The sequence below is a fragment of the Mesoplodon bidens genome, assembly GCF_964165515.1.
Source record: "Mesoplodon bidens genome assembly, chromosome: 10".
NCBI classification, from domain to species: domain Eukaryota; kingdom Metazoa; phylum Chordata; class Mammalia; order Artiodactyla; family Ziphiidae; genus Mesoplodon; species Mesoplodon bidens.
The window spans coordinates 13333172-13347575 of NC_138172.1; the positions used below are offsets into that span (position 1 = coordinate 13333172).

General features: G+C 40.0%; 1 protein-coding gene across 7 annotated transcripts in view; it reads right to left on the reverse strand.

Annotated features, from left to right (window-relative positions):
- The window catches only part of CNTN4 (contactin 4), a 560752-nt gene that overhangs the window by 20016 nt on the left and 526332 nt on the right, over positions 1–14404 (reverse strand). For 6 of the 7 annotated variants that reach the window (XM_081245077.1, XM_081245074.1, XM_081245075.1 and 3 more), the window contains 3 exons: positions 11565–11740; positions 6278–6398; positions 1857–2015 (listed from right to left, as the gene is read on the reverse strand). In XM_081245077.1, the coding sequence (XP_081101203.1) occupies positions 1857–2015; positions 6278–6398; positions 11565–11740 (456 nt within the window). The remainder of the gene's footprint in view (positions 1–1856; positions 2016–6277; positions 6399–11564; positions 11741–14404) is intronic. The other variant, XM_081245079.1, reaches the window with a different exon arrangement.

The following is a 14404-nucleotide window of genomic DNA, read 5'->3' on the forward strand; positions in this document are numbered from 1 at the left end:
CCATAATCACTGTTGTTCTCACCTCACATGTTTTTCAGCATTTACTGTATGGGGCTGGGCATATCGTTTAATTCTTACAACTATCCTATGAGTAAGGTGAAATTATTCTCTTCATTTTTATAGTTGAGGAAAATGTACCACATAAAGGTCAAGTGACTCGCTCAAGGTCATAATGGATTGCACCTTTGTCTGACTGCATGGCTCAAGCTCTGTAACTTATTATAACAATGGAGTAATAATGTTATAAATCCACACAACTACTGTTAATGAACTGTATTAGCATATCAAAAGAAAGAATCTGTAAACATAAAAGGAACGGCCCATGAAGAACAGAAAAAGAGTCAGAGAGGCAGAATTTCATAGTGTTCATCCAGCAGGACTTGGGGAAGGCCTCCCTTCACAGAGGACAGGGCCCCCTGCTTGATGCCACAAGCCATTGAGCTCTGGACTTGGCTTCTATGCTTACTGCACAACCTTTTGGGTTTTGAATTAATTACTATGAAGATTTCCCAATGGGCCCAGGAGACTCAGAGGGACGTCCCCTGTGACAAAGCTGAGGGCCCTGTGACTAGGCTTCAGTGGCTTCTAGCCTCCTTGGGGCCACACTTCCCTCCAAAGGTGAAGAAAGTGGGTTCTGGAGTCAGACAACCTGGATTCTAACCCTAACTCCACACTCAGTAGCCAAACGACCTTGGGCAAGTTGCTTCACCTTTCCATGTCTCGGTTTCCTCACCATGAAATAAGGCTAATAACAATATCTATTCACAGTGCAGTTGAAACACTCAAGAAAAGCACTTAGCAGAACATATGGCACATAGTAAGGGCTTAATCTATTCCAGCTGTTTTCTTTTGTAAACCATCATTATTATCTTCATCAGAATCAGCATCTTCATCCCACTCTTTTCCTTCATTATATTTATTCAGCAATTTATTTTTTTTAAGTATCACAATCATTTCTGTATGGGGTCATAACAATTCTTATTATTCCCATGTAACAGAAGAGGAAAATGAAGATGTATAGATATCTGCTGATTAGCAAAGTCAGGACTAGAATTCTTATCTCCTTAACTTCCAGATTTTTCCTTTCCTTCCTTCCTAAAACACTCCTGTGACTCAGAAGAAAGTCAATGATTCAGCTGGAAACACAGAAATCCATTTCAGAGGTTAGACAAGCTAAAATGGAAAGACTAGAAGAGTGTGTAACTTGCTTTCAATAACTACTTTTTTGTCCATATTTTCCTCAAACGAAACGTAAATAAACTAACAAAATGAGTCAATTTGGAGGCATAGACAGCAGCAGGGATGGTATGGCCAACACATGTATTCTTTAATTTTACAAACTCTCATGCCTCTTCATGCCCAAATATATCCACCTAAAAAAATGGGCAGCAAGTCAAGAGGCTCCACGCAGCCCTTAAATACAGGTTTCTTGAAAGCAGTGTACAAACTTTACAAAGACTGTGATTAAACAGTAACATAATCCACTGTTTTTCAAAGTGCCCCACTAGTGGTACACATAGGATTTTAGGCAATGCACAGATAGATGATGCATCTTATTTTTATAACTAATGTATTTTAAAATGTGTGTCAAAAATATAACACAACAGACCTACTATCATTTCAGACTTATTGCTTAGAACAAATTAACAAACAAACAAATATGAATCAGTAGAAAGAAAAACATAAAACAATAGTATACTGGTTGAGGTATAGGAAACACTGCCATAAAGTCTCATCTGTAGCTGTGTCTGAATGAGAACCTAGACGCCTCTCGGCTTCTGCCACAGAGCTGTGTCCATTCTGCTGAGTTTCAGAAGCCCCTGTGAGACACCAGCACCAGGCATCCAACATGGTACCTGTATTAACTGCTTGCCAGCCCACGGAGAAGGGAGTCCTGGCTTGAATGACATACATGGTGATGGGGCTGTGGTTGTCAGGCCCGGGTCTCCAGGAGAGCTGAGCAGTGGTGTCTGTAATTTCATCTATGGTCACAGCCTCTGGGGGGCCTGGAGGACCTGAGAAAGAGCAAGACCCTCAGAAGTTGAGCAGAGTGTTCAAATGTCCAAGGATGTGACCACTTTGTTGAATGGGGTGCTGACCTATTCAACCGTTGATTCATCCACCCACAGATTCATCACTTGTCAATTCCTTTTTTTTTTTGCGGTATGTGGGCCTCTCACTGTTGTGGCCTCTCCCGTTGCAGAGCACAGGCTCCGGACGCGCAGGCCCAACGGCCATGGCTCACGGGCCCAGCCGCTCCGCGGCATGTGGAATCTTCCCAGACCGGGGCACGAACCCGTGTCCCCTGCATCGGCAGGCGGACTCTCAACCACTGTGCCACCAGGGAAGCCCCGTCAATTCCTTTTTGAATAGCTATTAGGAGCCTGGCTTTCTTCTAGGCTCTGAAACTACAGAGATGAGCGAGACATGGCCCGGCCCCTTCCTTCCACGGCTTCACAATATAATAGGAAAAACCAGTAGGTATATATAGAATTATAATAGAATATTTGTTCTAGATGTGAAGAGAGAATATTGGGGTACCACCAGGGCCCAAATTCATTAATCCATCCATCATATATTATAAGTTCCTACTACGGTTGGACACTGTTATCTGGGGATATAGTAGTGGTAAGTGAAGATTGGAGCCTTCTGGAAATGGTCATTTCTACCCCTGATGATGTGAGCGAAGATGACTTTAGAACTTTGGGGGTCTCAGTGCTGCTCTGTACATTCCAGCTGCATTGGAATGTCCACATAAAATGCCAGCACACACTTGTGTGCCAGGGAACTGCTGTGAAAGTGGCTTGTGTGCAAGAGCCCCAAGACTGTGCCTTCCTCAAAGCGGTTTCAAAATCGGGTTGAGAGTCGAAGGACCACATTGGCAGTTTCTGTAAGTTTCATACCTGTATTTTCCTCCTTCTGCTCTGGATGTGCATTGTTTCTGCCATTGTACTCAGACCATCGAAACGGGAGGAAATCAGTTTTAAAAGAAGGCTTGCAAATCATAAAGAAACAGAGGGCTGGAAAGTGGTTGGTAAGCAAACACAAAATAACAGCAGAGCCAGAGCAGAGACTCAAAGCTGTCCTTGATTCCAACATGAAACGCTCTTAGCAGGCGGTTAAAGGCATTTCTAACAAGTGACCACCTGGGCAGAGAAGGTGAGTGTGAGGGACACATAACGACACAGCTTGTGTCCATTAGACAGGAGTAAGGAGATCTTCCTGGAGGGGATGTGCTGAGGCCCGGGACAGCAATCACATCTTCTTCCAAAATACTACGGGGCCACGGCACAGGGGCAGGGAAGGAAGAGACCTTTCGCAGAGTGCTGAGAGGTTAATGGCAATTTCTGGAAGTAACACTTTGTTCTGGGACTTACTTCCGTACCCTTTAAGTGATGCCCTAAATTTCTCTTTCCTTTTTTAAAAATCGTTTCTTATAGACCCACAGATGAGACTAAATTTACCTTCTCCCTCCTACTCCTGAATGAAAGGTCTTCAAGTCTGTATGCTGGCACTGATTAATTTTCCACAGTGACATTTCAGCATGTCAGTCTAATGCCACCTAGATAGAAGTGAGGTAACCTCTGGTCTTCAGGACTCTTATTAATCAGAGAAAAGTCCAGAAGACAAAATAATCTTTTTTTTTTTCTCACCAGCTTTCTCATCTTAGCATTCCCATCCTTTTTTAAAATAGATGCTCCTTCCATGGCCTTTAGAATCAAAGTACCACAAGGAGAGAAGTGTTCCTCTCCACATTCCTCAATGAATTAAACTGATAGAGGAAGATCTGAGCCCACTGTTGGCAACTAGGAAGAAGGACATGAAGGGGTGGCATGAAGTTGGCCACTGGGGGTAAGATGGTACTTTCACAGCGCGGTTTGCTGTTTGTTATGTCCCTGCTACCAGCCCCACCCAAGTGTAGATATGCTACACCCTACAGAATGTTTACCACCTTTGTTTTGGGGAAGTTGGGTCTCTCTTTCAAAATGACAAAATGAGCAAATGTTTATCCTCTGAGCGAAGTGTTAACATGGTCTGGGGCTCAAACAGTTTGTGTCACAGGCAACAGCAGAGGGAATGCAGGTGTTACACCTGCATCCCTGTTTCTTTCTCAGGGAAGGGTGGCCTTTCTAGCTGCTGTTCGAGTGCTCTAGATTAAATAAAGTAAATATCAGAGAATCAAGGAAGCCAGAGCCAAGACTCCAAGCTTTACTAGTTTCAGATACAAAAATCTCTTACAGGTCAGTGAAACGCATACCAGCCTTGCCTCTGCAACACGCAGAAAAGCTGAAAGGGCAGAGCTAGGAGGAGGTAAAACAAAAGATTATGGTTCAACATGGTATATTAATTTATTGGCTTTATTAACTGATCAGGCTAGAGGTTCTTTTAGACCGCATGTGCAAATTCCTCTTGGTATTTAATGTTCTTTTCTGTGAAATGAAATATACAGTATCATTTAAGAAATTCAACTATTACTAATTTAAATATTTATTAGTCTAATTTATTGGTGTTTAAACTGCTGATCTGAACATTATCCTATTGAAACAGAGGATACATTTTCAACAACAGAATTCTTTTGGTCCCCAGTGGGAGAGCAGACCAGCTCTGGTGTATTTTAAAATGGAAATAAACCCGGTCCCGTAGGTTATACTATAGGTAGCTCTACCCAGGTTGGAAGTTCTTTCTCTTCTCTGGCCCTTATTCCTTCCATTATAGAAAGGTTTTTAAGGCGATTTAAAGGGGAACCAAAGCAGACCTGATGGAAAAGCTATTTTTCTTTAACCTCTCTTGACAATCAGTTTGAGTTGCTAACTTCCACACACCTCTCCCCTCATGTTATGCCCACAGGATACAGCAACACTTTTTGTGGCTTCCAATAATATCTTATTCTCTGTGTACTCAGATTCATCCTGCCTCCAAATCTGATAACCCCTGGATTTGTTTGCTTGCACTCAAAATTCTGCTGGCCAAAGATTCCTAAACACCAATAGTTAGGGTTCAAATGAAGGAGACACTGGCTAAGAGATTATTTGGATGTTCTGATTTGGCTTTACATTTAACTTTAGCAAACTCCTGAGCATGCATCAGTTTGACTCTGGCATGTACACTGGTTCACAAAGACTTGAACTTTAATTAAAAAATAGTCCTTAAAAGTCCACTTACTGTTCCTTTAAACATTGGTTTGTTGAGGCTCAGCCAAGTCATTCACAGCCATTTGGATGAAGTTAGGCCATGTCTGTCATATGCAAGAGAATCTCACCAATGGTGTTGACATCAGTTTTGACATCAACTTCCTGCTTATTTACTATATCCCAGGCAGGAAATATTTCCTTATAAAGCCATATTTTAGAAACTGGACAGAACTATTAACTTTAGGGGAAAAAAAATGGGAAAAACTGGTGATGATTTTACTTAAGCCACTGTTACATCAGTGACCTAACTCACTACAGTAAGTCCCCTACATGCAAATGAGTTCCATTCTGAGAGCGAGTTCATAAGTCCAATTTGTTCCTAAGTCCAACAAAGTTAGCCTAGGTACCCAACTAACACAGTCAGCTATATAGTGCTATACTGTAATAGGTTTACAATACTTTTCACACAAATAATACATCAAAAACAAACATTAAAAAATAAAGAAAACATTTTTAATCTTACAGTACAGTACCTTGAAAAGTACAGTAGTACAGTATAACAGCTGGCATACAGGGGCTGGCATCAAGTCAACATGCAAGAAGAGTTACTGACTGCAGGAAGGAGAGGAAGTGGGAGATGGTAGAGTTGAAAGATTGTCAACAACAGGAGATAGAGGGCAAGCTGTAATTTCACTCACGCCTGACGTTGATGGAACGCAAGTTTGCATCTTTGAAAGTTTGCAACGTGAAGGTTCGTATGTAGGGGACTTACTGTAATTTGGCTGAGCCCAGATGAAACAGCAAAAGGCACAGTTTGATCCTTCTTTAAGCTATTTGCTTTTCTTAATCTAAAGTTATTCTGTTCTAGTTATTCTGGTGTTGAACTCCAACACTATAAATCAGACTACTGGGAGCATTTATAAGAGTTATTTTCAGTACAGAGTAACTGAATTTGCTCTGCACTTTCTGATCCCCTACGAGAAATAGCTGCACACAAGACTTCTGTAGACTCTTAACCACTCTTTACAATGTTTACCTTCTATCGTCTTTTCCCCTGTAATTCTAAACCACTGAGGTTTTTAGAACTCTGTGCAGGAGCAGATATCACGAATATATTTTAAGAACAAAACCCAAAATTCCCATACCTCTCACAATCAGGTCAGCAGCGGCAGACAGCTTGTCTACACTTGTCTGGACCATGCAGACGTATTTCCCAGCATGCTTCAGCTGGATGTTTCGGATCATCAAATCACCAGCTGAATCCTGCTGATAAAGTAGGGGAAAGTGGCTACAATTACTTTTTTTTTTTTTTTTTTTTTGCGGTATGTGGGCCTCTCACTGTTGTGGCCTCTCCCGTTGTGGAGCACAGGCTCCGGACGCACAGGCTCAGCGGCCATGGCCCACGGGCCCAGCCGCTCCGCGGCATGTGGGATCTTCCCGGACCGGGGCACGAACCCGCGTCCCCTGCATTGGCAGGCGGACTCTCAACCACTGCACCACCAGGGAAGCCCTACAATTACTTTTTAATGAGCTCTAAATATCATTATCACATGAAGGACACTGTGAATAACGGATTTATTCTACACTGGCTGATGAAAACATTAATGATGCAAGCCGTGGCCTATTAAAAATATATGAGCCTGCCTGAGAGATAAGAACAGCAACATCTTCAGAACACACCTAGGACAAGACCTCAGGTGTCTGGCTTCTCTGTGTCTCTGGAGCAGTTTGCCATCCATGTTGGAAGCACTTAAACTTACGTAATAAAGCGGCTGCTGACCTACTCCTGTGGGTTTCTTCAGATATGCCCTCAGACTACAGCCTTCGCTGGCACTGCAGTACTTGGGAACTCTTTTTTTTTTTTTTTTTTTTTTTTTTTGTGGTACGCGGGCCTCTCACTGTGGTGGCTTCTCCTGTTGTGGAGCACAGGCTCCGGATGCACAGGCTCAGCGGCCATGGCTCACGGGCCCAGCTGCTCCACGGCATGTGGGATCTTCCCGGACCAGGGCATGAACCCATGTCCCCTGCATCGGCAGGCGGACTCTCAACCACTGTGCCACCAGGGAAGCCCCTTGGGAACTCTTTATTTGGAAAGGGGAGGCAAGCCCACATTTGGAAGCATCTGTATTTTACTGCACAACCCTGTCTTATAGGCATCATTCTGACTGCTCCCAGGTTTGAATTAATGAATTATGAGGACCAGACTCTCCAAGGAAATCTTGCATCACCTAGTGTGGAACAGTGCTAATTTGTTTTCCAATGCCAAATGTATGTTTGATCAGCAGATGAATAGGACTAATTACATCCCGGTACGGATGTCTATGTGCCCTAGAAATATTTCTACATCATTCACCAGCACGGTACTTTTAATAATGTGGGGTGATGCCTCCACAGGCCATCACAAAGCTGGCATTTTAACTGAAGAACACTGCTACACCTTGGAGTTCGGTTTCAGAGCTCTGTTAATCAAAAACTTGGAGAACAGCTGCTTGAGCAAGCGAACACCCAAGGGTTCAGAGTCAGGAAGCTATGCTTATTTCTAAACCTTGATGGATGACAAGATAACATAGGTTATTTTGGCCCTATTGTTATTCTTCTAAATGACAATAATATTGGATAATACTTAATGGTACTTAATATCTGGCAGGCCTATATTACACCAAATACTGACATGTCCTGTGAGGTAGGTACTTTTATTATCCCTACTTTACAGATGAGGAAACTCAAGCACAAAGACATTATTCCTCTTGCCTAGAGTCACTTAGCTGATCAGTGGCAGAACCAGAATGTGAGCCCACACAGTTTCAGGCACCAGTCCCTACTCGTTACCAGACCGCTGTACTATCAGCTGGAAAGATCTTCTTCTCATTCTAAATGTGTACTTAGTTTCCCTCCTTGGTTTCAGTACAGCATATTACACATTTACCCACGGCAATGAAAGACACAGAACTGCTAATAGTTGTAAACAGGATTAGAAGAAAGGCAAAAGCCTATCATCAAGAGAGAGCTGAAGTTTTGGGACTTAGTTGTCTAGGGCTGATCCCTGCTGTGTGACTTCCTGTGAATCTCTTAATGTCTCTGGGCCTTAGCTTATTGACCTGTGAAAGAAGGATGCATTGCCTACTGTGCTAGAATCTAATGAGATTGTATGTGTATCTGAAATCCTGAAAACTGTGAAGCACAGGGTAAATTTAAACTAGTATTACGGACGGCTACGATCAGTTTTCTTTGTGAAACAATTATGTCAAAGACATTAAATCTAATTCAAGGAGAGCTGTGGTTTTTTTTTTAAACCTGAAATCTATTTTTCATTTATAACACGGGTTCTCATCCAGATTCTACTATTTACTAATCAAGTCTTATAATTGCTAGTAAAATAGGATAATTGCTACCATATTTCACAGAAATTCTGTGAGGATTAAAGAGCTGATATATGTGAAAATGCTTGATAAATGATTAGGCACTTTGCAAATATAAGGTATCATCATCATCATGATTATTAATACTACTTTACCTAAGACATTTCATGTGCTAGGACTTTGAACAGAGGCTTAAAACAAAAAATATGCCTCACAAGGCGGTATATGCAGGGAAAGTGGGAAGTCATAGTGGTTTAAAGGAAATGGCTACACTATCTCAATAATTTGTTTTATTCAACAAGGACTTGAACGTCAAAGAAACCAGTTGTAGCCAGCAGATTTCAGAGCACAGCAATCCATTAACAGAATTTTATGACTGTGTGGTTTGGAGCGTGCTCTCCTTATTTGCAGATTTTGACCAGATTTGTGTTTTTAATGTAAAAGTGAAACAAAGAAAAAATAAAGTCGGGATTGAGGTATGAGTCTCACAGAAGGAGACCCCAATAACTTTCTCTTTCCCTTCAAAGTCATACAGACCAAACTGTTTACTGAGATCTACATTTATGTTCCTACCAAAGAGAACAAAACAGCACTGTTGTCTGCTCTGTTCCTGACCGAACACTCAGAGCCGCTCAGACGACAATGAAATAATAACTCTTCCAAACACTGCAATAGGTTGGCTCTCCCAAGCATCTTCTGTACCATACTGACACAGGAAGTAGAAACTGAGAAATGGGCTTGACTTCAGAATTGCTTCCTTACCTCTACTGTTATCCAGTGCTAATCCTATAGACGCTAATGATCCTGGTGGCTAATACACTTAGCTCTCACAATTTGTAGCCTTGTCCCGCATTTTGCAGTTACTTCTTAGCAATGGTTGATTGGTGCTAGTACTGGTATCACAAAAGAGACAAACACTTCCCATACAAAAGGCTAATGAGAGTGATTCCATGGACAGAGGTCTCGACAAAAGGTGGTCACTAGTGCTTGACTCCATCACGGGTATCTCCATCTGTGCCTCAGCCCTGGCTGATGTGCAGCCCGTCCAGCATGAAGTGCGTATCTGTCTGACTGGCAGGACATCTATTTTGATTGCCCAAGCATCTGTTCTGATTGGCTGGTGCCTGTGCCATTCTGAGAGATAATATTTTTATTTTTTATTATCTCTTATGCCCAAGACATTTATTCTAGTCTGAAAACAAATATTCTGCTTAATCTATGAAGGTTTTCTCAGTATATATGCTCATGTTATTAGAATTAATTTTACCCTTCCTTCAATGAATACAACCGTTAATGTTTCTCACATACTTCTTGTGGTAGGCATTGGGCTATGTAGTTTTCTAGACCTGAAGGTATTTAATATCCTCAATGCCTTTGTGAAGTAGTTAATATCACTCTCACTTGGGCACAGTTATTAGGCTGAACCGTATCAAAGTGGTTCAGAATGGTTAATAATGGCAATTTCATCCAGCCCTCCTCAACCAGGACTCCGAGAGAGAATTACTAATGACTCGAGTCATCCACTGATGTAATGAATTAACTTCTGTCTCATGCATCTAAAATGGTACCAGTTGTATATGATCCTTGGGAGAGTTGAGAAAATAGTTACTCAAATCATTTTTGGTGTTCTGTAATTCAGTGGAGAGGTACTGTCTGAGAAAGGCAGCAAGAATGTAAATAAGAGGAATAGCACTATCTTTGAGAGGAACATAGGCCCTCCACATATCATACGGATAATTTGTAAGCCTTAGTCCATTTATTCCCAACATAAGGGATGGGGGTAAGATGAGGTGAGTAAATCAGATTCCTGTGGGACCATGAGGGATGGGAGGGCTTTTCAACACAGACTCATGTTTATATTCTGCTGTCTTTGATTGGACTCCTCCATGATAATAGCAGCCAGAATGAACCTATTTTTTTAATTGGACTACAGTTGATTTACAATGTTGTGTTAGTTTCAGGTGTACAGCAAAGTGAATCAGTTATACATACATATATCCACTCTTTTTCAGATTCTCTTCCCATACAGGTCATTACAGAGTATTGAGTAGAGTTCCCTGTGCTATTCAATAGGTCCTTATCAGTTATCTACTTTATGTATAGTAGTGTGTATATGTCAATCCCAATCTCCCAATTTATCCCCCCTGAATCTTCATTACTAATAGGAGAGTAGGGCTATGTTAGGGCAGAACAATTTTTTTTTAAGATTTTTTTGATGTGGACCATTTTTAAAGTCTTTATTGAATTTGTTACAATATTGCTTCTGTTTTTTTTTTATGTTTTGGTTTTTTTGGCCGTGAAGCATGTGGGATCTTAGCTTCCTGACCAGGGATTGAACCCACACCCCCTGCATTGGATGGTAAAGTCTTAACCACTGGACCTTCAGGGAAGTCCCAAGGGCAGAAAAAATATTTTTGAGAATGATTGTGATAGATTCAAACTGTTTCCAGAGTTAACCTCTTCCTGGTGTGAGAGTTCAATGATACTATGTGTATTTTATGGAAAGTTAAGGCATTTTGAAAATTCAACGATTAGAATTCAAATTATCTGGAGATATTAAATAATCTGATCAGACTTTCAGATTCATGAAAGAGAGCCCTAACCTCACAATGATAAGTCTTCTACAAGAGCCAAAGGGTGTTTAATCAGCAGCCTAAAAGCATCTGAGTAAACTGTCCTTAAGCTATTTTCTTCATCAGGTTCAATGGCATATGGTACAGTATGGGGCAGAGACTTTGGGATTTGAAGTTTGAAGCTGATTTCTGCAATTTAGTAGCAGTGAGGGCCAGGCAAGCCATATAGCTCCCATTAGCCTCAGTTTTCTCATTCATACACAGTAATGAATAACTAACCTATAGGGTTAAGGATTATGAGGATTAAGAAAAGGCATGGCCTATAGGTGGCTCAATGAGCAGGGCTGCATTCAACACACAAAAAGGAGCAGATATTAACCAAGAGTTTTTGGAAATAAGGTGTTTGAACAAAAGTTAGTCTAAACAACTCGTCTGAGTCAGTTTTGAGAACTTTAGTTGCTGACTGCATTTCCTGGGGATAGTTTGATATTAATACTTACCCCTCCGACTCTTTCAAAGTGGTCCCCGTCTTTGTCAAAGTCTATCAGGTGTCCATTAAATGACCAAGTAAACACGATGTTTAGCGAGTGATCGTGGGTTACCTGGCATGGCAGAACGATACTTTCTCCAACAGTGACATCCATACTGGAAGGGGGTACCATTACCCTTGTTGGATCTGGAGAGTGAAAACAAAGCAAAACAACAAAGCCTGTGAGCTGGTGTGGAAATAAAATGTAGAATCCAAGTGCTGGATGAAATACTAAGGAGTTTTGCTTTATTTTGTCTTAGTCTGTGCCCGGCAAACCTTAGTCATCTGGGAAGCTCAGAGTCGGGCCAGGAGGTCATTTTTAATATGAAAAGATGAAAACACTTATTATGTCAACCTTCACAGAGCAGCAGAACTCAGCTGGGGAGCACTAGGGTTAGCTCTCTTGAGACATTTATGGAAGGGCCTACTGCTGGCAGACTGCTCTGAAATTATCTCTTCGAAAAGGTTTTTAGATCTCCCCAGTTTCACTAGAAAGCAATACTACAGCTGAGTGCAAACAGGAAAATCCATGTTAATTTGAAGTTTGTTGGGGGTTTTTTCTATTATAAAAGCGATACATGTTTAGTATAGGGAATTTAGAAAATTCAGGGAATTTGAAAGAAGGGACCAAAACAAAACAAAATCCTACTTCATTTCTGACTGTCCAGATAAAACCCCTATTTTCATTTTAGTATAATTTCCTCCTGTCTTTTGGATTCATAGTTTTTCAGTTGTCTTGTTTTGCATTATTGTAAACATGCTACACATGTGATTTTCCTTTTTTCTCTACTTAATATAGGCTTACACCTTTATCCACATATTTTTATAATCTGCATAATATGCTGTTAATAGTTTCAATCACTTTGAAACTAGTACACATTTTAGCAAATTTTATTATAATGATAAATAATGCTGTAATGAACACCACTGACAAAATTATATGTATATATAACTTTTTTTTATTGAACAATAGTTGATTTACAATGTTGTGTTAGTTTCTGCTGTACAGCAAAGTGATTCAGTTATACATATATATACATTCTTTTTCAGATTCTTTTCCACTATAGGTTATTACAAGATATAGAATATAGTTCCCTGTGCTATACGGTAGGTCCTTGTTTATTTTATATACAGTAGTGTGTATCAGTTCCTCCCAAACTCCTAACGTAGCTCCCACCTTCCCCTTCGGTAACCATAAGATTGTTTTCTATGTCTGTGAGTCTTTCTGCTTTGTAAATAAGTTCATTTGTATCATTTTTTTAGATTCCACATATTAATGATATAATAATATTTGTCTTTCTCTGTCTGACTTTACTCATATATTACTTCTTTAAAATAAGGACTACTAATTCATTTTTAAATTCACCCTTTACATTACAGTTTTAATTGGGAGCAGAAAGGACTTGCTTAGCCAACACAGTTTATAAACTCAAAACTACATTCACACATAGGTAGTCTCTTATTTCTCACTGAAATAAGCTTTCATAAATGGTATCAGAGAATAAAATGGTGAAAAGCAATCTGAGTTAAATAAAAAGGTCATAAAAATGCCTAAAGAATAAATTATGAATTCAGCCATATTCCAGAAATTTCTCTGTACTAAACAAAGTCAAACAAAACCAACCAAACAAACCATAATAAAGAAGACAAATCAAAAGCAAACAAAACCAATATAAGAACAATGGTTAATCCCCTTCAACATTCACAGGATTGTGTTTCACACGCTGTGTGGCACATAAACATTTACTGAATGTAGCTCTTAGATTAAAATCTCAGCTGAGAATTTTGTAATGGAGTCTCATAGAAGACTTTTGATTGGTCTTTTTTTTTTCCAACAACCCACCCACTAAAATTTCCTCCTTAAAGAGAGTATTTAAAACAGTTTTTCTACCCTTTTATCTAACTGAGGAAAGCAAACATCTCAGGTTGTTAAAAAAGGAAAGTCTGTGTCCATAAATAGATTATAATCTAGTGGAGGGATATATTTTTGCTGTTTTCTGAAAGTAGGTAAAGCTCATGATGAGTGGACTGGTGTGCTTTTAGTCACTGCTGAACGAATGATGTCCATGAAATGAGAAGCGAAAAACAGGTATTTCTAGCTAAGAGGTAATGGGAGACAAAACTGTTTGTTTCAAAACCTGAGGCTTTTTGCAAGTCACATAATCAAAATATACTCCATTGGTTAACTGACCCACAGGAAAAGATTCAGACTGAGATTTTTTTAATGAGCGAAGGAGTTGAGAGCAAATCACCTTAGAATAATGCTAAGCAGAAAATCTAGGAATAGCTCCATTTGACTTAACATGTCATTTATCATTTTTTAATTTAAATTTTCACCTATAAAATGAAGATTGGAACATATAATTCCTGGACAAAATGATATATGTCTATGGTTTGTATTTGGCAAGATGTCACCTTATTCTATTTTAAACAGCTGTCCACTGATTTCACAATTTAGATTTTCATTTTAATGTACCTTCATTCATTTGTTGATCTATCTACCAAGCACTCATTAGGTGTTATAAGGATAACAGTACCCTAGTACCAAGAAAGATTTAAAAAACTTATTTGTAAAAACTAATTGAGCCCCTCACATTCTAGATACCATGTTACACACTTGACAAGGATTGTTTCATTTATTCTCAACAAATACGTAGTATTATCGGCCCTATTTAACAGATGAGGGAAACTGATACCTAAGGGTGGTTGAGGAATTATCTATTGTGCTAAGCTGACTCCCTTCATTTAGCTGAAAACATGATATCCATTCACAAATCATCCATGCAACAAGGCTAAGGGCATAATATAGCA